The 27,719-nt window shown below is 47.5% G+C and overlaps 1 protein-coding gene across 1 annotated transcript in view; it reads left to right on the forward strand.

Moving 5' to 3' along the window:
* The window catches only part of GPC3 (glypican 3), a 139,853-nt gene extending 114,289 nt beyond the window's left edge, over nucleotides 1-25,564 (forward strand). The window contains exon 8 of the mRNA XM_041485212.1: nucleotides 24,404-25,564. Within this exon, the coding sequence (XP_041341146.1) occupies nucleotides 24,404-24,579 (176 nt within the window). The 3' untranslated portion in view covers nucleotides 24,580-25,564. The remainder of the gene's footprint in view (nucleotides 1-24,403) is intronic.
* Nucleotides 25,565-27,719: the final 2,155 nt, after the last annotated feature.

Below are 27,719 nucleotides of genomic sequence, written 5' to 3' on the forward strand. Positions count from 1 at the left end.
GGGGATGTGGCACTGCCACGGCTGCCCCTCTGTGGGGTCCAGGCTTTGGTGGTGGTGTGGGAGCTGCTGCCTGGGCTCTGCTCAGGCACCCCCAGTGCCACAGCCCAGAGCTGCAGACACCCAGAGCTGTGCTGGCTGGCCGTGGTGCCGGTCGAGGCAGCAGCTGGAGAAGAAATGCCTCTGCTTTTCCAGGCTGGTTCTGTAGGGGTGTACTGAGGGCAGCCCACTGGAGAGGATTTGAGGCAAGTTGAAAATCTGATGTAGGTCCCAGGGTCACCCTCTCCTTGCCACTGCTGCCCGCAATTCTGAGATTCAAGATGAGCTTCTCATCTTCCTGGAGGGCACCAGAAAGTCAGGAAGGCTTGTTTGACTGCAGCAAAGGATGGCTGTTTGTGATGTAGGGTTTAGAAACCCCCAAAGATTTTTTGCAAATACCTCAGACTCATTTTGCAGAAAGGATTTAGGTACTTGGAAGCCTAAAAATTGCTTTGCTTGCCAGTGACTTGTGAGTCATGTCCTTGGTTACTCTGAAAACAGCCCTGAGGCACTCCTGGTGTTATTAATGAGGCAGCCCTTGGCCGCCCATTGGGAGGAGAAAGCAAAGCACCAGCTGTGACTTGGGCAGTCACAAATGCTGCTGGTGTGGGTCTTCTCCTAGGCCCACTGACCACTCTGTGGAGCTCAGCAGCATTGCCTGGTTTGAAGCCCAGGCTGCTGGAGCTGTGTCCAGCAGGGATGAGCAGTGCTGGATGTTGCTCTGTGGGCTGGAGGCTTGGCCCAGTTAATGCTGGTTCCAGTGCTGCACGGTGCTCTTTGAGAGACCAGACAACTGAACCTGGATAAAATCAGCTTTGCAGCTTTGAAGTTTAAAAGGCAAATTTGGACTCCTAAACGAAGCACAGATGTTTATAAATTCCCTCCCATTGGTCTGGGATAATTAAAATATCCTTAATGAAGTGAGAGTTGAAATATTAAATGCCAGTCTCATATCAAAGATTATTGACACGTTATGTAAAATGCATAAAATACATATATTCAGATATTAAGTAAGGGAAAGAAAAGACTTCTCAAGTCCTCCACTCCAAGTCTGAAAGAGAAGCATAGAATTTTGAGAGGGATAAAACACACTTAATTTCATCCAAGAACTAAATAACAAAGTTTATGTTAAAGAAATGCAGGTGATTCACAGTGTCCTGTGCTGAGAGCAGAGATACGTGTTTCATTTTCCATATCTTTGTGTCACACCTTGATGTTATTTTTAATGTGTTTCTAATTTCCTCTTAAAGCCTTCCCCACACTATCATCAGTGATCTCTGGAGTCGGATATATGATCCTTTCTGCCTTTCCCTGCCTCTCTGGGCTAGTTTAATCACTGTATTCATCTCCCTGGTAACTCACCCCTCTTGTCACTGTGCTACAGGAACATGCAGCAGGACAGGAGGACTTGTCCTGTTTGCTGCTGCCTTTGCTATGGGATGGGTAAATATTAACTTCAAAGCAGTTGTGTCTCTGGGGCATGGGGTTCCTGGCAGGTAAAATCTTTCAGGTTGCTGAGAGTGTGGAGTTTGTCCAAGAGGGCTTTAAGGCACTGACTGAGCTCAGAGAGCATGAGCTGTGCTGTCAGGGAGACTTTCTTCCTTGCTTGCCCATGCCATATGCTCTTTTTTTGTGTTTTGCTTTAGAGCAGAGAGGTGAAGCTGATATGACAGTGACAGAATCCTGTTTGGTTGGTATTGGATATAAACTGTGACTCTGTTCAAGTTTTATGTTGGAAACCAGCCCAGGAAAAGTTGCTGATGGTGTGGAAATAATAATTTTCAACATTTTTGAGAATGATATTTCTTTTGAAAGTGTATTTTTCAATTAATTTTTTCCATCATATCACATGTACATAGCAAGAAATAAAAGGGACCAGAAACCATTCCACATTTCCCCCCCACCCCCCAACATCCACAAATTCTAAATTTTAGGGTAGCATGCCGATGTGAAATGATGCCAGGCTTTGAAATCTGGAAATAGTTTACAAAATGAACTTCTACATTTAATGTGGGTTTATCTCCCTCCTTCCCAAGGTGGTTACCCTGTAATAGAGGCAGAAGGGACTGGGAGTGGCTGGGGTTGTGTTACCCTGCTTTCATCCCCTGCTGGATGCTCTGCAGTATTGAGGCAGGAGCGTGGATGGCAGGCTGTGTTGCAGTGCAGTGGTCAAAGCCAAACCCCCACCTGAGCATCTCTGAGTCCTGCTGCTGACCCTCGGCAGGCAGGGGGCACAGTTTGGGGCTTTTCCCTCCTTTTCTCAGGTGCTTTGTTCAGCTTGAGCAAATTGGCAGGGGAGAACTCCTCCCTTCCAGAGGGTTTCCCAAGCCTTGCAGATGGACTTGGTGATGCCTTGAGGAGGAGGAGAGGTGAGTGTCTTGGGCTGGCACCGATTTTGGCTGTTGGTTGAGTGAAAACATTGCCAGATTTTGCCACCTCTGGGGTCTTTGCATCTCTCTGAGGCAGTGGGATTTTCTCCTGCTCCCCGGTGTGGGTGCCACTGGTCCTGCCAGCTAACTGCAAACATCTGCTGAGCACTGGCCTCACCAAGATGTCCCCTCAGAAGGTCTTGAAAATAAGGAAATAAAAAAAGAGCAAAAGAGGGGGGGGGGGAAAAAAGTCAGTCTAAAATACAGACTAGTTTTGATTTATCGCCTGTTGTATAAAATGTAACCTTTGTTTCCTATTTATAATGAGCCTGTAGTAACTGGACAGTCAACCTAAACTTTAATGATTTAAACATACTTGTAAACTGTCAAGTCAAAAGTTTGTGAGCGACTATAAACATATGTTGGTGAGCCCTATATGCTAATAAATTCATTATTATGTTGCCCCAGTGGGAAACACAGGGATGGCAGGCTTTTTTTCATGATAGGTCTTTTATTGTTTGTCACATCTGCAACACATTAAGGGTTTTGAAGGCAGATGATGTTTACAATAAGGGGGAGGACTGAAAACCTCCCAGCTCAGAGAAGAGTGCATCCTGTTTGTCAATGGAGTACCCATGGAGCCGGCACCCTGGCCGTGCAGCTCTAAAAATAGAGCTCTGTACACACACACACATATATTTATGCCACTCCAACGGCAAAGCATGTCTGCAGATGAATTATAGTATTTCCCCCCAAATTATGAGTCAGTGCAAATGTCTTCCAGGCTGTGTGATGCAGACATGTGCTCTCAGCCTGCTGGGATCAGCCATCCTGCACCAACCAGGCACCCAGAGGAAAAGGAGCCCGGCGTGGTTGGTGCTTTGCTGATGTCCAGCCAGCCACCCACTAATTAGCTCACCTTTGGGTGTGCTCAGTCTAGATGCCACTTGGAACCAAAGAGGTTGTTTCCAGGGAGCCTGAAATTAAAATATGGATGCTGGACAGGCTCCTGTGCCAGGTGTGGGCTTCATTAAATGCTTGGGGAGAGGAGGCGTAGGCATTTCAGGGGCTTTGCAAAGGTGGTTTGGTCCAGCTCACCTGTGCCCCTGGGCTTCTCACAAGCTTTGCTGGGAGGAAAATATCTGTTTCAGTAGCTGAAGCACACAGAGAACATTCTGAACAATCCAGCAACTTTGGGAAGGGGTTGGGAGTTTGAGGGGAAGATTTACTCTTCCAAAATATCTGTGTTAGGCAGCAACAAAAGTTGTCTTGGGAACAGATGGATTTGGCAGAATTAAGTAGAAATAGTTTGTCCTGGGAAGGGAAGTTGGCCTCATCCCATGAGATATGTAAGGATAGATGTGTGCAATAAAAATATATAAAGATGGCTCTGGAAGTTTGTGTGTGTAAAACAGCTCCCCTGCCTGGCTGCTCCTGCTGCAATAACCTGCAGTGAGTTTTGCTCTCAGCTGTCCCTTGGCTATTTCTAAGCTCCCAAGGAAGCCCCAAGTTTTCCTGTACCCTGCCCATTTGCTGCCAGACCCTTTGTGGGTTTCCAGCAGCTCATGCCATACCTAGGTGCTTTTTGAAGAGTCAGCACAGTCTCCCCCTTGACCTACCCAGATTTGTAACTCTTTAGTGACTTCTAGTTTGCTTTGCCACTGATTTATCCTCTTGGCAGGGTTTTTTTCTGAGTGCTCTCATCATCAAATTGCAGGCTTGAATATTGCCTCTGAGCTGGCCAAGTGGGGTGTTTTCCCAGGTGGAAAGGCTGTTTGTTGGTAGCCCCTTTTTCCATGTTACAAAGGTGTAACATGGAAATTTGGGATGCTTCCAAATGGGAATTTGGGATGCACGTCACAGGGCAGGGGAGGTCTCTGTGTGTGTGGGCACAGGATGGGACCCCTGTGTTTTCTGTCTTGCACCATGTTTTTGGGAGCTACTCTGAAACCCTGTGAGTTGCAGCTTTCATCCTGTTCTGCTTTCAAACAGCTCCCAATGCCCAGAAAAGCATTCATGTCTTAGAGGTCTCAGTGCTGAGATGTTCCTACAGCTCAGCCTTTGGTGTCCTTCCTCCCCCTGTCCTCTTCTGGGTTTATTTCAGGAAGGTGCCATCAATCCAAGCTGCCTCCCTGAGGCTGCTCATTTTGGGGGTCTGACACCCCCGGGGGTTTCCCTGTCCAGGTGGTGGCTGTGAAGGGCAGAGGGGCAGGCCTGCAAGGTCACTTTGGGTGCTGCCCTCCTGGTTTCTGCTGCTCATTTCTGTGGGAAAAGTTCCCTAGCAATGAGCATTTGTGCTGGAAAAGGGGATGCTCCCAACCTGGGAATAGCAATCGGAGTCTGCCCAGGCTCACTCCACGTGTGTGCTGGGAGACAGATGAACACCAGTTAAAATATTTACGAGATCATGCATTCCCATCCTTTATGGGAATAAAGAGCAGTGATCCCTGCTCTGCCAATGCCTCCAGGGTGCCCCTATCCCAGCACCTGGATCTGCTGCTGCTGCTCTGCTCCATTTACTGCTCATCCCTCTGCTGAGCCAGGCATTCTCAAACACCCAAATGACTTCTAAAATACTCCTTCCACAGGTGGGTGATGTCCCCATCTGTGTGGGTTTTGCTGACAGTGCAGGGCCACGTGGCTGCTGTCCCATCCTGATGAACAGCCTGCAGCCCTGGATGGTCCTGCTGACAAATATCCTGTGTGCAGTACCAATATTTCCTGTGTGTGCTCCAGCAGGGCTGGCCTGTGCTTGGCTCAGGCACTGGGTGAGATGGGTTGGATTGACACAGCATCCTTCTCATGGGGATTTCTATCTGCTAAAAGCTTTAGGGCTTCTAACTACCATTTTAGTAGCAGAAAATTACTTTTTTTTTTTTCTCCAAAGACAGTGATGTTGAATGCTTGACTGAAGCAAGGATAGCAGAAACATGCTGTTTTACAAGACACTCATCCCGTCCCAGGGTGAAAAAATGACAAGGCCAAATGTCAGCTAGATTATCCTGATGGAAGAGCTGGAATTGTACTGACTAAAACAGTGCAATAGTCTGATTATTGCTGTTCTATTTCAAATGTTTGTGTTTATTGAGCTTTTCTTTTAATGAAGGTCTGGTTGAAAGTCAAGAATTCATCATCATTGTCTAAATAAAACCTAAAAGATGGAGAGGGAGTCACATGTAGCAGTTGACTGACCCTCTAATTGAGTGGCAAGTTCATTAATTTACTTCTGACGTCAGCAAAAAATGATTTTTTTTGTATTGACAGGCTGAGAAAATTATTGGTGGTGTTTGGAGAAGGACTTGTTCATAGCATCCTTCAGCTGGCTGTGCTGCTGTGGCTCTGCAGGCCTCACACGGTACACAGTGTGTACATTTTGAAGGGTTCTTGTGACCCCTGTGCCCTGAGTTCCTCCAAAGAAACACTAATTCCATAACTGAAGGACTAGAAAGTAATCTATCAGAATTTGTGCTTTGAGAAAAGCTACATATATGCAAAAGGCATCTATGGAAGCAGCAAGTAAATCCACTGGGCATATTAATCCCATGGTTCTATCTTTTTTGTTTGTTTCAATTTCACTTCATTTTTAGAATGTTTTTTAACTTTTTCAGTGTTGTGCTTTCAGATCCAAGTCCATCTGGGCAATTTGTATTTTTAGGACTTCCTCTGCCTCAGTCCATTCTGACCCAAAGCAAAGAATGATGCACCATTTTTTAAAAAGCTGAATCAGAGGAGGGGATATTCATAAATCACATGATGCATCACATTCCCAGTGTGATCTGGTCTAAATCCTTCTTTTGGAAGGTCTGGCTGGTCTGTGGGCTCAGTGTGGGGTGACTGGGTGAGGCTGAAGGGCTGGAAACTCACTAAAGGTCAGATGAGATGGTGCCTCCCTGTAACACACAAAAATGTGCCAAGGTCTGTGGGAATCTGGGACTGCTCATCACTCCCAGATGTTTATAATGCCAGGCTGCTGGCAAAAGGCTCACCCTCTAGTTAGGCTGCAAGTTTGAATAACAGTTTGTACTGTGCCAGGGTGTCTAAGGAGATGCTTTTCAACAGTGTAATTTGGGAGCTAATGTTTCTTTAAATTGTTACCGAGTGCAGCATCTTACATGACTGAACACCTCAAAACAATTTCAAGTATGCAAAAATGTGCCCAGTTGCAATAGTGATGGCCATATTTATCCTTAAAGGACGATGAATCTGTTTTTTGTGGCTGAAAACACATGAATTCTGATGAAGTTGGGAAACACAATTCCTGACTTGGATACAGCCTTGCTTTTTGGTTTGGTGGTTTTTGGTTTTTTTTTTTCCTTTTCTTTCTGCTGTTTTTCCTTGTGGAGAGGCAAAATAATTTAACTGGTTTTCTTTTTAAGGGACAGCAATAAAGGTATATTTCAGACAGAAGCAGATCAGGTGCTACTTGCTAAAGGCCCAACAAGATAACCTTACACAGATAGTCAGGGCACTGTATCTGCACATTCTGTTGTACAAAGAGAGGTTTGTCTGCAAGCCTGATAACAATATAACATGTTGATTGACTTTTCACATAGGAGAAGGTGTCCCTTTCATGAGTGGCTTGGCTTTTGCTAATGCCTTACTGCAGGTAAGCTGATAAGAGAGATTATGGGATGTAATAAATGAGGCTGTTGGGCACAGCCCTGCTGAGTGTTGAGGGAGAGGGCTCTGGCCCTGGAGCGTGTCCCAGCTGTCCTGGCTGATGTGTGTGCCCAGCACTCAGCTGTCAGACATCACAGGATGTCCTGTGGGCATAGGGCTGGGCCATCCCTGTCCTGCCCCATGCCTGCTGCAGCTCCTGTTCCCAGAAAATGTGCTCAAGGCCAGCTTGGATGGGGGTCTGGGCAGCCTGCTCCAGTGGAAGGCCCCTGTCCATGGCAAGTGTGGTGGAACTAGGTCCTCTTTAAGGTCCCTTTCAGTGACACAAGAAGACAAGTTCACAGAACCAAGGTCCATCCAGGACTATAAAACTCGTCTGCCCAAAAAGTGTCTTGGAGAAATACAGCTGTGTCAATGAATGTTGGGCCAGGTGGCCCTGTCTCATTGGAAATGCATAGGAGGAGGCCCTGCTCTCCCAGCTGTGGCTGCTGCTCTGCTGTCCATCCTCTTGCCCTGAAGATGTCCAGGAGAGCAGATGATGTGTCAGGTGGATCATGAGCACCCTCACTGGAAACATTTTGGGTACAATTCTCAGAGCACTTTTTGAACCCTATAGGGAGGAAGATGGGGAATGCTCAAATTCTCCACGCTGCCTTAAAAAGCCTGACCTCTTGGTTCCCCTCTTCAGATTTGAACAAATGTGTTTGTTTTTGTGCAGGTGGTTGTTGTGGCAGTGACCTGGCAGTGTGAGTTGCAGCATCACATCATGGCAGCAGCCAGGAGCTCTGGGGAGCTGGTGTTGGCTTAGATGTGGTTGAGTGAGTCTGCATGGCAGCATCTCCCTGCCTGGATCCAACAGGTCCCTACATGCTGCAGACAGCAGCACTGCATTTTTGAAAATTAGTTTTTACATCTTTCCATAAATATAAAACTATGTGTCTATGAAATAATCAAGCCTGATTAAATGAAGCTCTGAGTTAAATATCTGGAGTGTAACCTGGATGGAGGAAGAGGCATTACTTGAGATGAGGTTTTCAAAATTAAATCAATGGACAGCCCATGCTGGACTTGTGCACAGGCCTGACCACAGACAGAGCCTGTTGCTGGTTGGTCTCCAGAAGAAAGAAACACAGACCTGCCCAGAAAGCAGCCTCTTTTTTAGTCCTTGCCAAAAAGGTATTGGAAAGGGGAAGAAGGATGCTTCTCCAGAGAAACCTCCTAGGATCCTGGTGTTTTAATCCTCATTTCTTTCTCTCTTCTCACCCCTCGCTTTGCAAGTGAAAATAGTATGAATTTGGGTCTGGCCTGCAAATCACTCATCAGTGGGTGCATTACCAGGACAGGATCAATTACTGAGTCAACACTGCTCCGTGTGCTCCAGGAGCAGGGGATCCATCATCTGTCAGGCAGGAGCTCTCCTCGGCTGTTGTGCATTAGCCCTGAGCCGTGCACACACATCTGCTGGGGCTGACACCACAGTAACATGAACTGAACCAGGTGTGTTTGCCTGAGCCCAGGCTCCCCTGACTCCCAGGTGTATCTGCAGCAGATCCCTGACCCCTGGTGCTGGGATGGATGAGCTGTGAGCTGGAGGAGGGGTGTCCTCCTTCCCACGGTGCCTGCCACCTCCTGTGCTCTGCCTTCTCCTGCATTCCTGCCCTGGGGCTCTCACAGCTCCAAGGAGGGATTTCTTCCCCAGGAACAAATTTCAGGCAACCAAGTGGTGCTGGAGTCTGCAGGCTTTGCCAGCTTTTCTGGGGCATCTTCCCTGGGGCAAAAGTGCCCTGGCTTCAAAATTTAATCTCCCCTCATGTTGCTTTTAGGGCAAGCCAAAAACTTTCTGAGGGGAGGCTCAGTGTTGCAAACTGCCTCTGCAGGAACTGGGAGGCAGTGAAGCGTGCTGGAGCTTTGGATGGGATTTTCTTGTTTTGGAATAAACTGAAACATCCTTCTCTGCTCTTGCAGCAGGGAAGTGAAGCAGCAGCAGCCTGAAGCACAAGGTAATGCTGTCTGCTTTCACTCCACAGCAGCTTCTTGTCTAAAAGTCTGCTTGAAATTACATTTTTAATTATACCACAGGGGAAAAAAAATCCCAAAACAAATGAATTTTTTGGACTTTGTTGGAGTGGTATGTCAACTTGCCTTTTATATATTTTTTTTAATTAAACAGCAAATATTTGGACTCATTTTGCTTTTGTTCTGCTTTGGAGCAGTAGCACATTCCCCCTCTTTTATGGGAATGGAAATCTGGCATGTTGACCAGCTTCTGTTGTTTCACAAAGTGTCTTCAATGGTATTTGGGGCTCTCAATGACATCTTGCTGTCTGTTCCTGCTTTTCATTTGCTCTTCGCTTCCCGTGGGACCTGGGATGATGCTCTGCCCTTCCCTCGTGCAGGAGGCTGGGTCTGTGCCCAGCATGGAGCCTGGATACAAACCCAGCAGCACCTTCCCTTTCCCACACCTTCCTTCCTGGAGGGCCCTTTCTGTGTATCCCATCTCCAGGCAGGTGGGAGCTGGTGCCTTGGGGCTGACTCTTTGCTGGGTGCAGAGGGACCCTGTGCACCACTGAGTGCTCAAGGTGCATCCCTGGGTGGTTCTGTGGTGTGAAGGGATGGATGTTTAGCAGTGGCAGGTACTGCTGGCTGCTGAGCATCAGGTTTGGCAGCTGGACAGATTGCCAGGGCAGCTGTCACTGCCTCAGTCCAGTGCAGGAGTCCCAGCAGGATTTCTAAAATGTAAATTACAACAGCAATGTGAGACACATCCTTTCGCTTTACTGGTTTTTTCCTCCCTCCTTCCTGTTTGAATTCAGTATCTCGAGTCTGAAAAATTGCTGGACTCTAAGCTAATTTGCTTGTGTCCCATGGATACCGGAGACACTTCCTGCACAGGGAGGCAGACATCTGCTCCAGCCTGTTTTTGGAGTTTTTTGTGTCAGACAGCCTGCAGTTGGCAGGTGGGAGCCAGTGGTTATTATCAGAATCTGAGTAATATCCTCTGTCTCCTTGATATCTCTCTGCCGGCTGCTCTGCAGCTTTGGTATGTTTGCTTGTCCTCTTCTGGTTCTCTGTAGATCATTCCAGTAAAAAGTAAATAAAAAAAAGGTTGTGTGCTCCCCAGAGTCATCACAGAACACAGCCTGCAGTATCTCTTCTCTTGTCCACATAAATCACTGCTAAAGCATGTGCAGAGAATGTGAAAGAATGCTTCCACAGGGAAGGGGAGAGGGGAGCATTTGGGTATAAATGCAAACTTCCCCACTTGTGCTCCAGTGCAAGAACTTGTGTTCTCAGGGAGCATCTGATGCACCATCACCTTCTGTGCCCCTTCCTGACTCCTGCAGCTTTATTTAGGTGCGGGCTTTGCTGACAGTCAGAAAGCTTTGCCCTGGACAGTTGGAGTCTGGCAGCTCTTGTGGGGATGGAGGTCCTGAATCTGCCCTCTCCAGGCATCTCCTTGCTGGTTTGGATTTGCCCTTCCCACCCCTCGCTGGCTTTATTTACCCCAGAATCATCAGGGATGCTCTCCAGCTGCTGCAGTACCAGAGCTGAAAGGTTTTTTCCTGGCCCTCAGACCAGTCCCCCAGGTCTGCTGGCTTTCTTGTTTCCGGTGGATAAATACCAGCTGGTGGGTCAGGTTTTGATCTTGGAGGTTCAGCTGATGTCTTTCCCTCTGTTTGGCTTCTCTAGATGTTTTTTGTGGCAGCCCTGAGCAGCTGAAGGCAGCAGAGGTGGTACAGCACCATGGGCAGAGTGGGTCTGGTGCAACCTGGAGCTCCCAGCTATAAATAAAATAATTCCACTGAACTTGGCCCTCAGGTGCCTGTGGGCTTCAGCACCAGCTCAAGTCTCTTGTTGATATTTAAGTGTCTGCAGGGCCAGACACCTAATATTATTAGCAGACACTAAATAGGTCTCTCTTATTTAGTGGCCTTAATTTATTAAATCACAAGTGCTGTCAGAAGAGGAGTGCTGGAAAAGGGAGCAGAGCAAGCTGTGAGTTTCTAATTGGCTGGATCAGCCCCCTGGAGATCCATGTGATCTGGTGCACTAGAGGCAGTGCTTTTGCAGTGACTCATAAACAGATGTGCCCAATTTACATTGCAGCTTAATACCTTTGTTTAAAAAAAAAATTGGCCTTTTTAAAAAGACAAATGTGTTAAAGCAGATGTTTCCAGTAAAACAAATACTTGTGTGATTTACAAACAACTTCCTACTGCCAGAACTCATTAGAAAATGTGGAAAATAGAAAAATAGCTCTGTGTACCCAAAAAAATCCCAAAATAAGGACATAGCAAGGCAGTATTGCTACACACTGAAGAAAAAATACTGCTGTGCTTGGGTTGGAAAGCAAGAGGTTAGAGCCTGATTTTGGTTGCTAATAACTAAGGTTCACCCTGACCAGTTACATACTTTAAGGAGCAGAAACCTGTCTGTAAAAATACTTACCCAGCTCCTGTTATGTAGGATACAGGGTAACTGGGACTACTATATGGGATTACCTGGAGGTTCCTAAATCCCCTCCATCCCACTGAAACCTACCCTGGGGGACTGCAGGATGGCACTAACCCTAAAGCAGAGCTAACAGATTCTGCCCCCAGAGCAAGCCCTGCTCTGAGGAATCCCTCTCTGGGCATCTCCCCACAGCAGGATGGGATGCACAGGGGGACTCTGCCTCTGCTGGATCTGCAGCTCAGGTGTGCCTGCTCACCTGCTCCTCCCAGTTTTTGGGAGGGTAAAGGCAGGCATGCACTGAGAAGCTCCTGCTGTTGCAGCTCTCTCCGAATTTGCCTCCTGCCCTGCAAGCCCAGCACTGCTGTTGCAGTTTGACACCCCATGTGGCCTTAATGGGTTTCCCAGGCTGCAGCTCCAGCACAGCACCACTCTTTGTTAGCTGCAGGGGCTGGCAATCCCCCTTTGCCTTCCAGCTCTCCGCAGCACAGGTATCATATTTTTTTAATGCACTTGTCACCTGTTTTATCCAGGTGTTTGTTGCAAAAGAAGCAGTGACAGCAGATGTTTGTGGGTTGGCAGGCTGCTCCCCTACATCCATTGTGAGCGCCCTGGGCAAATGGCTCATCCAGCTTCTGGGAGGACACAAAGTCATCCAGGCAGATGGAAACGTGGGGAGGCATCCAGCAAGCCTGAGTGGGGCAGAACAGGGGAATCAGGAGCAGAGAAGGTTTTGTTTCTTTCCTAGAGCACTGCAGGAGAGTGACCAAGGCCGTGTCACATTGTGTGGAATTGTTCCAGTGGAGGACACCAGCTCAGCAAACTTCAGTGAGGGTGGTTTCTGCAGCACCTTGGAGCACCCCTGCACGTTGGGGTGCCTGCCCATTGATCTGCTTCCCATGGGACTGCTGGGGATGCCTCTTGCAGCTGGAGGAGCTGGCAGGATGGGGCTGGAGGATGTCCCAGCCAGGACTGGGTCACACAGCAGCCCAGCAGCCAGGGGCACACAGGGAAGCAGCCAGGATGATGTGAGGAGCTCCTGTTACTTCTTTTGGATGTCTCGTCAGGGCTGTCCAGTTTGTGATTAGGAAAAATGACTACTAATGTCAGAGACTCTTGAGGAGAAGCAGGGACTGAGTGGATGCCCTGAAGGGTGGCTGTGGGATGGGACTGCCCCTGCTCCCCCCAGCTCCCTGGTGTGTCAGCTTTCCCTGCCTTGCCATGAGGAGTGACTCAGAGCCCAACCTGGAGTGGCTGCCTTCTCAGGGGGACTTGCTGGGACGTGTCCAGAGGAATTAGAAGTATCCTGGGGGGAGGATTCTGCTGCTTCAGGGTGGCTCAGGGCACTCAGAGGTGCTTTTCTCAGCTCTCCTGTCAGTGTTCCTGAAACCTCGCCACAACCCAGCTCAGTTTTAGCCATTAGTGAATGGAGGCTTGTGCTTGGCTCTCAGGGACCAGAAGGTTTCAGTGCTTAATTAATTTCTTCAAAGTGGAGGGTGTAATTAATGCCTGTGGTGTGCTTTGAGACCCTTGAGTCTCTTGGGCAGTGTGAAATCTGATTTTGTCTATGAAAATCATCACTGGCCAGCACCACACACCAGGCACGGCCATCTCAGCGTGGCCACATCCTGTCACAGTGTTTGGGGGTCTTTTGGTCTCTGCTGGTGCTGTCTTGTGGAGATGTAGCCCAAAATATCTTGTTTCCTTTCCGTGCTGACAGTCCCCAGCCAGTGCAAATTGTTCTGTGGGCATGGAGCCAAATGGGAAAGAAAGCCCCCTAATTCCTTAAAAAGAGGGCATCTCTGTCTCCTTCCCTGCTATGCCCACACAGACCTTTGTGATTCGTTCCTGAATTCCCTTCGTTTTTCATTTGAAGCAATTACTTCAAACAAAGAGGGAAAATTGTCACTAGTTGCTTTGTGCTGGCTTTAGAGTAAACCATATTTCAAAGTCTAGGCAAACTGGGTTAAAATTGATATATTTTGGCAGCTTAGGCAAATTTCCTTCCTGATATCTATAAAGCTTTTTTTTTTTCCTTACCATCAGCATTGTTTTTGTGGGTGTTAAACATGAACATAGAGGAGAATGCAACAGATTGCAGGTATGTCGAGTTCCAGCACAATCAACTGCCATTATTTAAAGAAGATGCTTTTAACCAAGTCTTTAAAATTCCCTCCTCATTTTTCAATTTTCAGGTGTATAAGTGCAGAGAATTGCTCCCTGTCCCACCCCCTTGTGACACCATTGCTCACGCTCTGGGTGATCCACAGAGGTTTTACACCACCAAGCATTAACAGAAATAAATTAACACTTTAAAAGCGTAAATGTTGTATTTCATAGGAGTCAGGCAGGATATTTTGAAGAGAAAGAAATGTAAATGGAATGAAATTCTTAAGCAAGATTATTGATATGACAGGACTAAAGAGCTTGGGATTCTGTGAAAAGTGCCTCTTTTCATCCCTCTAATAAGTCCATTACTTGCACTCGGGAATATTTTAAGGTCCTTTTCATGCTGACTCTGGAGTTGAGCATGCTTTGCATTTCAAGCTTTGTCTATGAATCAGTAGAAGCCAAAGTTATTTCTGCTTTAAAATAACAGGAGCAGGGAACAGCTAATCTCTTTTCATTCTGAGTCCTTACATTATTTTACTGGACAGAGTTTGTGTTGGCTACAAAACAGGGCATTCACAAAATCTATGAGAAGGAATTTAGTCTAAGAATGAAGCCTAGATTGCAGTATGCATAAAGACTCCTTTTCCTAAGGCCATTAAGAAATTCCAAATCTGAGCTATTTTGAACAGTGACATTAAATTAGCCTTGCTAATTCCAGTAATTCAAGCCGATAGCTGAGTTTACAAATCTACTAGATGAGGCCTTCCCATAATTACAATCTCAATGTGCTTTTCAGCTAAGGTGAGTTGGCACAAAAAAAAAAAAAAAAAAAAAAAAAGAAAAAAAAAAAAAGATAAATAAATAAAAGGGGAGAAAATGCTCTTTCTGTTCTGGCTTTTGAGATGAATATCTCTAAAGAACAGTTAAGCAGCTGTATTGCACCAATAAGACGTCCCCTGTCCTGGACTGGTAAGTTCATTTTGCCTCTAATGTGCAAGTGAAATGCAGGGGAGAGACTGGATTTTCCCCTGCTTTGTTTTGTCTGTTGTCTCTTTACAAAGGAGAATTCATGCTGCTGGTGCTTGTACTTCAGTTTTTAGTTGTTTATTTACAGGTGGTAATTCTTTTTGGGAAAAGAAAGAGTGTGACTGGTTACCCTCTTTTGTGGGCAGAAAAAAAACAACCCCAACCTTTGGTGGATAAATCCAGGTTAGAGCAGGTGGAACAATGACACAAAGGTGCAACCCTTATTATTCCTCTGTACAAAGATGTTGATTTGCAGATCCCAGCACAGCTAAACATTCCCAGTGTGATGGAAAGGTTTTGTGAATGTGTTTTCAAAGCCATAAGGCACAAAAACATGAAACAAATAAAATTGAGTGCATTATTTTAAAGGGTGTTAATTTTATTAGAACCAAGCAGAGGTAATATAAGGGCGAACCTAAGTATTCACATCAGCACTTAACTCAGGCTGCAATGTTCATAAAATGTCCTTTTGATCAAGCTGTGAGTGTTTTGATCCTTATTCTATGAGCATCATTCAAAGTGACCTAACTGTAGCTCCAAACAGGCATCTGCAGCTGCAGAAGTCCTTGAGCAATAACAGGTCAGGAACTTGAATGTGTGCTCTGCTGGGAATGCTAATATTGCAATCCCTTCTTGTTGTTGTTGTTCCAAATAGGAAGGAAAGGACAAAAACTCTCACGAAATAAAAATTCCCAACAGAAAATTGTCCTTCTACCATCGACTGTGGATACTTGAGTCAAAAACATTAAACAAAATGATGATTTTAATCTATCAGAATAATAATGGCATGGCTGCTAAATAATTTTATATCATCCCCACATGGGTGTTTGACCTTTCTCTTCCTAGTAGCATTTTCACCACCGGCACATTGGTGATTTTTAGAAGACCACCCTGATTTAAGAAGATGTTTTTCTGCTGGGCACCCACAGGATTTGGGTGCAAATCCTGCAGTTCACAAAACCATGGCAGCACACTGCACCACCACGTGGAGCCTGTTTGGAGTAGGGATGGACCAAAATGCTTGCAGAAGCCTGGCAGTCATCCCACGATGTCCACAGGCTCAGGTGTATGCAGCTGATTGTGCCCCAACATACTGCTTATGGCAAAGTCAGGTAGAAACAGCTCTGCTGTTTTTAGGGGCTGCAGGAAGCTGCTTTTGCTCCCCAAGGCTGGGATGATGGCTGGGAAGGAGTGAGGTGGGGGGCACAAGCAAGACTCATTTTTTTCTGAGGCAGTGAAGAGATGAGGGAGGCAGAAATGCAATTCTTGATTTCCAGGAAACTCTTATCTCTAATCTCTGTAATCCATTTTAGAGAGGATTTTGTGATTTTGAAGGGATTTACAAACTGGATTACATAGCCTTTTTATTTTGATTTTCCACTGTGATTGTGACATTCCTGAGAGAGAGCCATGATTGCTTCAGATAGGATGGAGAAGGAGGCATTGGTGGGCTTGGGTCTTGGAGCCCTGTTGAGTTGCCACCTCCTTGTTTCACTGCTTGCTGGCTCAATGGAGGCATCCCCAGAACAATTTGGATTCTCCCACGTGAGCAGTGTGTCCTCATCCCTGGCACCTTCTTGTGGCTGAACCAGCTGACCTGGGGGATGCCAGGCAGAAGCCCAGGGCCAATCCCCTCCAAGCCTTGCTCCCTCCTTCTGCAGTGGGAGCAGTCCAGGTGGTCTCCTTGAGCTCCAGCATGGTCCCAGGCATGTCAGGGAGGCCCTTGGCACCCAGGAAGGTGTAAGTGTGATGGCAGAGGTGCAGCACAGCCCAAGCACTGCAGCCACAGTGTCCTAGTGCTCAGCAGGGATGACTTTGGGATTCCCACTGGAACTGCCACCACCATTCACATCCAGCTTTTAGCACCATCATTCCACCCGTGCTTTGGGGCCAGGGTTTGCTCCGGCCTAGGAGGGAGGCAGGGAGCAGAAATCAGCCAGGGTTTGTGTCAGATGTTGCAGGCACCCAGTGAGCAGCTGGGCTTAATTCGGGTCTTTCTTCCCTGCCATGCAGTGCAAAGCCAGCTCCTGGTGTCACACTACAGAGGCAGGTCCTGGGGCTGCTTCCAGTGCAGGGAAGATGTCCTAAAGCTGTTAAAATGTTCCAGCCCATGAACCCAAACCTTCTTCTGTATAAAGTGGAAAAGTTGGGTATGGTGATGTTTCTTAAAACCTTTTGCATTACCCCATTTTTACAGGCTGAAGTCACTTCAATGTTGTTTTAATGCAGGTCCAGGATTTTTTTTTATTTGTTTATTTATGCAGGCTAACACAATGAGAAAAGCCAGGTGATGCTGTTGCCACTTGGCTCATCCTACCTGCCAGCTCTATTGTAGGCTGAGCAGGGATGTCCATGCACAACCCAAATTTTTGGGTTTTGACCTGAAATCTCACTCGAGATATTTCCCTTGGCATCATGAGTTGTAGCCTGGTGGATGTCCAGGGATTTTTCCCTGAGTGTAGACATTGCACAAAGTCTTTGTCCCTTCTGATGGAAGAGGCACATTCCTGGTTTCCTGCTTGAAGCAGGAATGCCACAAACCCCTGGTGTCTGTGGCCTGGGCGCTTTCAGGGCTGGTTTCCACACACAGTGAGTCACAAAGGAAGGTGTCAGATGTTCCTGGGTGCCATAACACCACCATGAGCTTTCCAATCAAGCATTGAGAAATATCCTTCTGCCTTGAGGGCTGCTTTTAGTGGCTAACATCTGGAAGGCAGTGAGCACTGCATTCCCATTAGGACTACATTTTGTCAGCTTCTGCTAATACCTGAATGTCACTGAATGTCCTGAGCTTAGAGTGTTGAAGGCCAGCACGTAGCAAGAAAGAGCTTCCTCTCCTGGTCATATCCAGGAGCTTTTGGGGAAGAAAACACGAAGAAGAAAATTTCAGTTAGATGGGAGTATGTTGTTTTTGGTAATTAGAGGGAATATGAAGCATTTAATTTTGCTCTGCTGTCATTGAGAACCTTACTTCACAAAATCAAGAATGTACAGAGATGTCTCAGGTGACAGCAGAGTGATCAGAAGGGATCTCTTTGTGACTTAGATCTTGAAGGTCTCCAAGCAGGAAGAAATGACATTTGGGTGGGCTGAGATACTGGGGGATCTGCAGAATCATTGCTTCACCCGGTCCTGTATTGCTGCCGCTTAAATAATTTCACTTCTATTCATACTCTTCTGTTTACAGCTATTCCTCTTTTTATTTCTTGACTCCTGTCTTTGTAGATGTTTTTGGCCGTACATGTTTAGCTCCCTCTTTTTCAGTGCTTTTCTTCTAAGCTCATTTAGGTAGCAGCTCTTGTTCTGGACTGTATGTCTGGATATCAGACCAAGGTAATGCTGCTTCATCAGCAAAGCACAAGGACTCCAGCACTTCCAATTAATAATGCTAATGAGATTTGTTAATTTTTAATAGATTACACGAGTGCATAATTTTGTGGCTCCTCTCCGTGAGTGCAGTTCAGAAACTCTTTCAGGCTCTGCCAAGGGGAAAACAAGGAATGCAATTGCAGATGCCAGATTCTCTTCAGGGTAGATCTAGAACAAACCAAGGAGCAAAGAAGAATGTAACGAGTACATTTTCAAAGTAAACATAGGCCCAGGTCATAAATGATGGCCTTTCCTTGCCACCAGCCTCTGGCCAAGATGGGGGAAGGAGCAGTCGCTGGAATTGGGGTCACGGTGCAGCCCCTCTGCCTGTACACTCTGTTGGGTTTTGAGGGTGTTCTGTCCCTTCAAAAGCTCGTGGACATGTGTGGAGAGACTTTTCTGGTAGCTGGGGAGCCAGGCTGTGCATAGTGGCTGCCTCACAGAGCTCAGTGCCTCGTGCACCCCAAACAGCACCTGGTCAGACCCCTGGCTGGAACTGAGATGGGCATTCCTCACATCTGGGTCCCCCCAAATCAATTTACTGCTGCCTTCCAGAGAGCATTGATCTGAGGGGAGCTTCCTGCCCCGCTGGTCCTGGGTTTGTGGTGGTACCTGTGGTACCTGTGCTCTCTGGGTTGCTGGTGAACGCGTGCTGCAGGCCCCGGGCCATCGGTGGCACACCAGCAGCCGAGAGGTGGCAAACAGACAAGCGGGGGAAAAGCCTTGCTTTGCAAATCAGCAATCCCAAGCCTGATTCCTTTAGGTTTCTGCCCAGGAAGTTGGTTTCACCCCTTGCTGCTGAACCGTGCCAGGCTCTCTTGGCCGTGTTGCCGATGGCAGCAGGGTGATGTTGAGCTGCATTTTCTCCTTTTTTTTTTTCCAAATCCATATTGCCAAGAGCCGCACCTCCTAAATTGCTGTGGAGGAGGTGGAAAAGCAGAGGCACAAGACCATGCACATGCTGCACATCCATCTCAGTGATGTGTGCCAACACAAGCACCACAGCCAGCCCTGGCTCAGCGCTTTAATTACACACCGGCGCGGCCGCACCTACGGCTGGGCTGTTGCAGCTCGTTGTGCAAGAAGACAACTGGCAAACCTGTTGGTGCTCCAGGATTTTAATGGTAATTAGCCAGAGGGCAAAACCTCCCTGATGAGATGAAACCATGCTTGGCTAGGTGTTTGGAAGAGTTTAAGGTGTTTTGGAGAAGCAGGATGTTGGGAATCTCGGCTGTATCCATGCAGTTGTGGCTGTTTGTGCCATGTAACCCAATGGATGGTGGCTGTTCGTGCCATGTCACCCAATGGATGGTTTCAGGTGCTGTCTTTGGGGAGGCAGAGGTGTGTTTGTAATATGAGCTGTTTGCATGAGAAAACCCAGATAACTGCAGGCTGAGGCGAGCAGAGCTTTTGGTGTTCCAGGAAGTGTTTGGGATGAAATTGGACTGTTCTTCTACTTTTCAGGTGCAAACACCTGTGAGAGTGAAATGGTTGGCACTGTAGAGAAGGAGAGATTTGGGAGCCAAGGTGAGGCAGACTGGTGTGTGGAATCACAGGCTCTTATGCTTCACCTTTTAATGAGTCAACAGTTTGGGCTTGACTCAAACATCTCTCCCTTTAAGAAATCCTGTCCTGTTTTGGAGACAGCCAGTCTGCTGCATCTATTGGCATCTTCTTCCCCACACTGGAGATGCTCAATGCTTAAAAAAATTACACAAGGCAACGCACTCTGGAGATTGTAATTTTCAGTGGCAATGGTAGCATACGCTTTCCTAGGAAAAAACAGTCCTGAAGGAAAGATGCTGGCAGATGCCACAGCTTGCCAAGCTGCCCTACCTGTCTGTGACATTTCTACTTGATGTGTTTTGCATTCACTGGAAACATGATCCATTCCCTTCACACTGCAGTGTTTCCATCATGTGCACACCAGGGCCATCACCAGCAGCCCTGCTGACTGACCATGCTGCATTAGGCTCAGTGGTTCCACCCGTGTCAGGATCCCCTCACGCCCGTCACGGCTGCACGAGGCACGGGCAGGGCTGGCAGGTGACAGGGGGAGGCAGTTTTCATGCCTGGCCATCCATTATGGCTCTGTTACTATATCGGGCCCATGGCTGGAGCCATCTGCTGGGGCAGGCTTGGCGGGCAGGCAGCCCAGATGCCTGGCTGGGAGATGACATTCCCTGGCTCTGGGCTCTGGGCAGCAGCCGAGCCAGCCTGCGGCAGCGGGGCTCTTGGAGGTCATTTGCCAGACATTTGCTAGCGGTTCTCTGTCCATTTTGGGGGTGAAAAGGGGTGTTTTGGTAGGCAGCGTTGGATTTGGCAGAGCAAAGCCTTTGTGCCAGTTCTCTTCCTGCTGGCTCCTGCTGTGCCAGCTGCCGTGGGACATTTTATCCCAACTCAAACCCAACTTACTCCCAGTTCAGCCCTGTTTTGCAGCCACCTCCAAAGCTGGTGTGGTTCAGCAAGAAGAGCTTTCTCATGATTCCTGCCCAATAAGCTTGTGCAGAGTCAGTATGGCAGAGTCAGGAGGCATTTTCCCTAATCCATGGGAAAATGCCTCCGCTTTATTTCGCGGATGCGGAAAGCGCGTGCTGTAGGGCTGGCGCCGGGTTTTGTCCTCCACGCTGCGAGGCCATTGAAGCCGTGGCTGTCCTGGGAGCACAGCACAGCAGCTTTGTGTTAGAGGGGCTTTGGTTACAAAAGATGCTTCCGGAGGGACCGGCTTGTGTGCGGCTGGAGACCTTTCACCAGCTGTGTGAGGATTCCGGGAAACGGCCCGGCACGCTCGGCTTGCGTGAGGAGGGGCAGAAAAAAGCAGAGCTAATGATTGACTATTATTTTAAAGGGATTATCTAATCTGCAGCCCAGAGGACAAGAGGGACCAAAATGAGTGAAGATTGAATTTGTAATTAGTGCAGATTGTTGGTAATACCCCCTGGACTCTGATTATAAACAGAAACAGATTTTTCTAGTTTCCTGCCCTCCCCCGAAAGTCTTTGCAGGCCAAAGGGCCACTTTGTACCGAGAAGCTGATGCCAGTGAATTGGGTGATCAGAGCTGGAGTGGTGGAGATGTGTAATGCAGAAGGTGGCTGGGTAGAGGGGAGGCAGAGGAGTACCTTCTTGCAGGTTACTCTGCAGCATAAAGGCAAAGTTTTGGGTGGATGTGGCCAAAATGGAGTGTGTGGAATGTTAGTTTCAGCTACCCCACCAGCCATCCTGCATTTCTATCCCTGATGCTGAGGCTCTTTCACTCCTGGAGGCTGTGGGGGCAGGAGGTGCAGGGATGTGTGAGGGTGACCAGGTCTAACCAGAGATCCTAACAAAAGGTGGAAATCATAATGGAGCCCTCTCAGGAACTACCTGGTTAGGAACATTTGCTAATTTGGGTTCCTGGATTTGAAATATGTTTATTATCAATGATATAAGCAGTGAGATCAGAGGCAGTGGGCAGAAACTGGTGCACAGGAAGCTCCATCTGAATATGAGGAAGAACTTTTCTAATGTGCAGTGAGTGAGCACTGGAGCAGGCTGCCCAGAAAGGATGTGGAGTCTCCTTCACTGGAGATAGACTCAATCCTGTGCATTGTGCTCTGGGGCACATTGTGCATTGGGCTTGAGAGGGAGCTTGGACCAGATGACTCACTGTGATCCCTTCCAACCTCACCAATTCTGTGATTCTGTGATGTATATTTTTAATGCTGTTATTGCCTGGATTGGCTGCCTGAGGTCTGTTAGAGCCTCATACCTTTTATTTTCCTTTCCTCTGATGTAACAAAGGTCATTAGAAGTTAAGTGAAAGGGATTTGCAAGGGCTACAGATCCATTATTAACACAAAATAAAAGATGTTTGGCTAAATCCATCACACCTAAAAATACAGTTGGGCACAAATAAGGAATAGGATACAATGGAAGGAACAGTGAAAACAAACGGCACACCCAAGCACTAAACTTCTGAAGTAGTTAAGGTGAGGAAAATAGCATTCTAATCTCTGATGACAAAAGGGTTTCTGTTCCTTTCTCTTTAATTTGGCCAGAAGGAAATGGCGAGAGAATCACCATCCCCATCTGGGTGAAATGCCGTGATTAAAAAAATTACCCGTACTCAAGTTGAGGTGAAATTCCAGAACTGGAAAATTTCCCACGCAAAGAATATGTTTGGAACACTCATTTTGGTACTGGCTGAACATTTCCAAGGGGATTCAGCTGCTGCACTGAGACCCGTGCAGGAACTCGAATCTCATAAATTACACCCCAGAACAAGACTGTAAATGGGGCCGTCAAAACCCTTTGTGCTGTTAAGGACCTTGCTGAAACACTCTTTTGTTTCAAATGTCTTTCCTAAAGGGAAGGCAAGAGTAGTTACTCAGTTCCTTGGGAGTTTTTTTAGGTTTGCTAGGATGTCCAGTAAGAGAATATTCTGCCCCAAAAGTTCTCATGATCAGTGGTCTGGGAGCGTGTGGGTGCCTGACAATACTGTGACCCCATGGAGCATCTTTTAGGCTTCAGGAGCCTTTGTAATGTGTGGAAATACCTTCCAAAACACACTAAGGCAGGTTGTGATCCAACACTGTGCCAGCTGAGGAGTCTTGTGTCAAACAACCAACTGTGAAATAATCTGCTGTGATTTTATTAACTCCAAAACCCTTCACTTATTTTCCAGAAATGAGCTTGGGAAAATAAGGTGGTGCAGGCAGGCTGTCCCCAAATTGCCCTGAAGCCTGAGCATACCTCGTGCCAGAGGGACTTGTTCTTTCTGTGCTTGGAAAGTCCCAGCACATCCCTTTCAAGGTGGCACCTTTCTTCCCCTGCTCTTCCCGTGGGTGTGCAGTGCCAGAGGACAGCAGCACATCTGTACTATTTAGAAGAAAAGCAGGAAAGCTGTGGAAAAGAGGAATTGCAGTATTTGTGGGGATCTACTAGAGAATTCAGTTTACCAGGCGGGTTCTGCTTGCACCTGGCCTCTCTGTGCATGGATAACTGCTCCCTTTGAGCCATTTCTGACCTCCTTTGATGGCCTGGGCTGACTCACTTGTCATGCTAACATCGTTCTGCTTTTGTTTTGCAATGTTTGGGTATTTTTTGATTAAGAAATACTGCCTATTTGCCTTGGCAGTGGTGTTCTTTGGATTGATGTGGCATTTTTTAGATAGAGTGCTTATTCAGTCTCTTGGATTCTTTCTCAAGGGTGGGGTGGGATGATCCAAACCTTTCCAACATGCTAGTGATCCAGGAGGCTTGTAAAAGTCCTGAGCCAGGGTCTCTTCTGATGGAAATGACCAGTTTCCTTCAACTCCAAAGGCCAGGCTCTGAGGATAAGACAAACAGGCTTACCTGATTCCCATTTGGGTGAGAAACCTGGACCCCAGAAGGAGATGGCAGCAGCACAAGCAGGGGAGCAAGGGCCCCACTGCCTTGAGAACAAGCATGAGTGCACCCACTCATTCCAGCTGACTGACAGGTTCAAATGCCCCAGGTAGGTCTGGCTAATGGCATCTTAAAACACCTTTTACTCTTTCTTCTTGGCCCTGAGATTTGCTGGTGCCTTGTCTTTCCACATTGTGTATTTGGACTTCTTTATTCTTCCCTGACCCAGTAAGACCAGGGAGGCTGTGCGTTGCTGCTCATCAGGTCCCTTGCAGCCAGGGATGGTTGCCACAAGCTTTCCCCTCTGTTAATGCCATGCTTCTCTGCCAGTACTATCCAAACTTTTATACTGGATGTTTTCTTGGCTTGGAACCCACATGTGCTTCATCTCAAAGTCTCCATGTTGCAACACCAGCATGCCCAGAGTGCACGATCCATTCACATTCCTTCCTTTGATGAGGTGGACCAGGGATGGGATGTGTTCTCAGCGCTATAAGGAGCATATTTTGCACACTCTTACGTGAGACTGCAGGAATGCAGAGCTCCTCAGGTCCTGCCGGAGCCAGGAGGCTTTGGTGAGCAAGGCCTTCTGCTGACTCTGGGTTTGGGAAGTGTTAGTGCTCGCCAGGATTTCCTCACTCCTGCACGCATCCTTGTTGTGCCTGGGGAGCAGACACAATTTGCATTGCTAAACACCCCCTCCAAAGCTCAGCTGGTTTTCTTTGGGAGTAGCTCTCCAGTAAGGCACATCCCTTACTTACCTCTCTTGTTTTCTTTCTGGAGCACCTCACTGTTGGGATTTTTTGGTCTCTCCAAGCATAAGATTTGGTGTAGGGCACTGAGACTGGTGGGTGCAGGACTGCCAAGATGTTTGCTGAGCTCTTCTGGCCCATCAAACCCTGTGATGCCTTTGACTGCACCCAGACCCAGCTGCCCTCAGCTGTGGCACGGGCTGCCCCAGAACCCCAGTTTTGTGGGGGCTGGATGTGCTGTGTGTCAGAATGAATTGACACACACCACTTGTTACTGACACCTCTCTCCTTCTGCTTTCAGAGCTGGCGTATGACCTGGACATGGATGACATCTCTGCAAATAAGCAGCTTCTGAATCAGCAAAGCAAAGATGGTGCTGCAGTCCCCAGCAGCGACCCTGGGAGTGCAGCCACCCACCCCAGTCCTGCTGCTGGCATTGCCCTGCTCCTCCTGCTGCTGCTGGGCCACCAGCCATGAGCAGTGCTGGTGCCATCATTCCGTGTCTTTCCATGCCTTTTTTTAGTGAGGAAGATATTTGGAACCTCTTCTGAAATATATGCACATTTCCAAAAACAGGACAAATGCCTTGAGTCAGTTTTTCAAGACTCTTCACAGAAAAAAACCCCCAATTTTAAAATTGTTGGTTCATGGCGAACTAGTAAATATTTAACAGTGCTTTTTAAAGATAATCCTGTTAAATATAAGCAGGTTCATATTAAATTGTGTTCCTTGCAGTTTTTGAACACTGAGGTCTCCCTTGCTGTTACGGTGAAGACCATATTTCATTTTGAGTTGTTCAAACATGCATGGGGTCCAGAACACCTATGGTTTATGAAATACTCCCTGCAAATATCATACCCCTGATTCCTAGTTGACTTAATACAGATTTTTTCTGTAGTTCAACTGGTTTTTGTACTTACTCCAAATTCAAGTCTCACCCCGGGGAATCTGGTCAGGACAACAGAGAGCATGTGAAGACAGGGGAGAGAGAAGATCAAATACTCAGCAGGAGAAAGATGCTGTGGAAGAGAAGCTGTCCTGCACTGGGATTGTGGTGAAGATCTGCTCCCCTGGGCACAAAGCCCACCTGCCCCATGGCGAGTTGCAGGTGATTTTGCTGCTCCCAGCCAGGTCCTGAAGCCCTTCAGTGCAGCTGGCTGATCCCCACCAGCATCCTTGTGGCACATGCAACAACCTGGTTTCATTCTTCAGAAGTGAAGCACCTCCTTTCCCACGGGAAACCTGCAAGCACAGCTCCAGCCAAAGGACCGACGGCGGGATGTACGCGCTGTGCTTGCGGGGTGAACAACGACTGTCCAACGTGTTGTGCTGTGAAAGGGGAGAAGAAAAGGATTTACAGCCTTTTACAGGAGCCTGAGGCAGATGAGACTCTTACTCATGTGTTTCTTTGCATGTTCCTTTACGTAAGCTATCTCTAAAATAAAGATTGGTTGCTCTGTAAGTGGTGCCCTGGAAGTAGCCTCCCGTGTGTGCCAGACAATAGCCTGGGTTGTACTGGAGTGGGCAGCCTGGCAACACCAACTGTGCCCAGCTCAGGGACACCAGGACTTGGCTTGCTCTGATTAAATGAATGGGCTGGGTTTGGTTTGGTTTCTGGCCAAGATGGTTGCATATTCCTGTTTAAGCTCTGCCTTTACTAGAGTGTTTATATCTGCAGTATCTTGAGCTGCAGCATGTGCACGTATGTGTGCACACACCCCCTCACAAACACGTGCATGCTTCAAATATTTGTGTGCATCAAGCCTCTTTTACAGCAGCTTTATGTTTAGGAGGAAGTAGATAATTCCAAACCATGCAGTCAGATGGTTTGGAGAGTGGAAACTTTACCCAGTCTAAGTGGTGGGGCTGACCTGTCTGACTCTGATTTGAAGCCTTGGGATTGTGTGAAGTGCTTTGGGTTTGTGGCAGAAGGAGAGGTGATTGTTGCTCCACTCCTCTGCATGGAGATGTTAACTCCCAGTTCACTGCTCCTGATGCACAGGAGCAGATCTGGGCTAACCCATGGCATGACCTGGTGGTTATTGCTGGAGACCTGTCCTCTGGGTTCAGAGTCCTTGTCCCATCCACACCAGGGTGAGTGCTGGGGGTGTTTGGGCAGTACTGCTGACATGTGATATTCCTGTAAGGGCTGATTTTTTGCTTCCATCACTGTGATGTGATTTTATATTTTACATGTTTTTGTATTTTACGTTTTACATGTCCACAAACCAAACTGCAATCCTCTGTCTCTTGGGACTGTGCTTTGACCCCTGGGTCAGAGGGGTCCTGGTGCACGGGGCAGTGCAAGGGAGAGCCAATGGTGGTGCTGGCAGGGGCATTTCTCCACCTTCCTGCTGCTCAGCTCTTGTTCTGGCCCAGCTCCTCACATCATCCCAGCTCTCTGTGCTGCAGCTGCCTGAGCCCCTGAGCCTCTGCTCCACCAAAGGGAATATTTTATTAGTGCCACTTGAATTTGAATCGCTTCTTCCCTTCTGATCATTTTCCTTTCATCCCCTGGGAGTGCTGGGGGTGGAAGTGGGCTGCTGGGTTTGTTCAGAGATGATGTGCTGCCTCTGCCCTGCCAGGTATTGCTGGTACCAGTGCAGGGACATCATCTCCTCTAATATGTCACAAATATTCTGTGTGCTGCTGCTTCCTCAGATACGCAGCAGGATGGGAGGGTGGCAGCAGTTTTTCAGTACAAGTCCAGTGTGTTTTCTCTCTGAGGAGCTGGTGTGGGCTGTGCCTTGCTGTGTCTCACAAAGCCTGGTGGGTTCTCCCACTTGCATCACCACAGTGTGATGCTGGTGCTTCTCAGCAGAAGACCCCTCTGAGGCATGCTGAGCCTGGTTTCCCTTTGCTGTTTAGCAAAGCTGTGCTTGCTGGAGACTTTGTTATGATCAGAGATCACAGAAAACAGCCTTTGAGCTCACTTCCTGCCAAGTTTATAAAATAACGGATTATAGCCTGAAAAGGCAGCTGTTGAATTTTCCCCTGCCCTGGGTTTGTGCACATGTTTTAACAGGGGGTTTGCAAGGAATTCTTTGGCCACTGAGGTGGAATAAAGCTGATGTTCAATTCTGGGCAGTGTTTCATTCCCATCATGAGAAATGAGGAATAATTTTTCCCTGTTTGTTTCTCTACACCACTTCTGTGTACTGTGACCTGCCTTGCCATGGGATGGGGCCTCTCCATCAGGAGATGGGCACTGTCACCTCCCCTCTGCATGTGTCCCTGGAGCTCCAAACCTTGTCCCAGGGCATGCAGGTTTAACTGCTAATACACAGTCGAGATTATTTCAATTTTTATCATTATTGATATTATTAATGAGTATACACATCATATATATGATAATATGTTTATATGAGTCAAGGAGAGGAGGGCTTGAGCTGCTGGCAGGTGCCAGGGCTGGAGCTCAGCTGTGCACACAGCTCCATGATAACAGTGATGTGAATTCTGCACCAGTGGTGGCCACTTCTGACCTGCAGAGTGCCACCAGAGTAAATACCTGGGGTTTTAGCTGGATAGAGGAGTTTATGGCATGGAGATGCTTCTAGGGAAAAAAACCCCAAACAGTGGAAAAACTCCTTTTCAGATAGTTTTTAGCTTTGTGATGA

The sequence above is a fragment of the Pyrgilauda ruficollis genome, unplaced genomic scaffold (genome assembly GCF_017590135.1).
Source record: "Pyrgilauda ruficollis isolate IOZ18807 unplaced genomic scaffold, ASM1759013v1 scaffold7, whole genome shotgun sequence".
Lineage (NCBI taxonomy): Eukaryota > Metazoa > Chordata > Aves > Passeriformes > Passeridae > Pyrgilauda > Pyrgilauda ruficollis.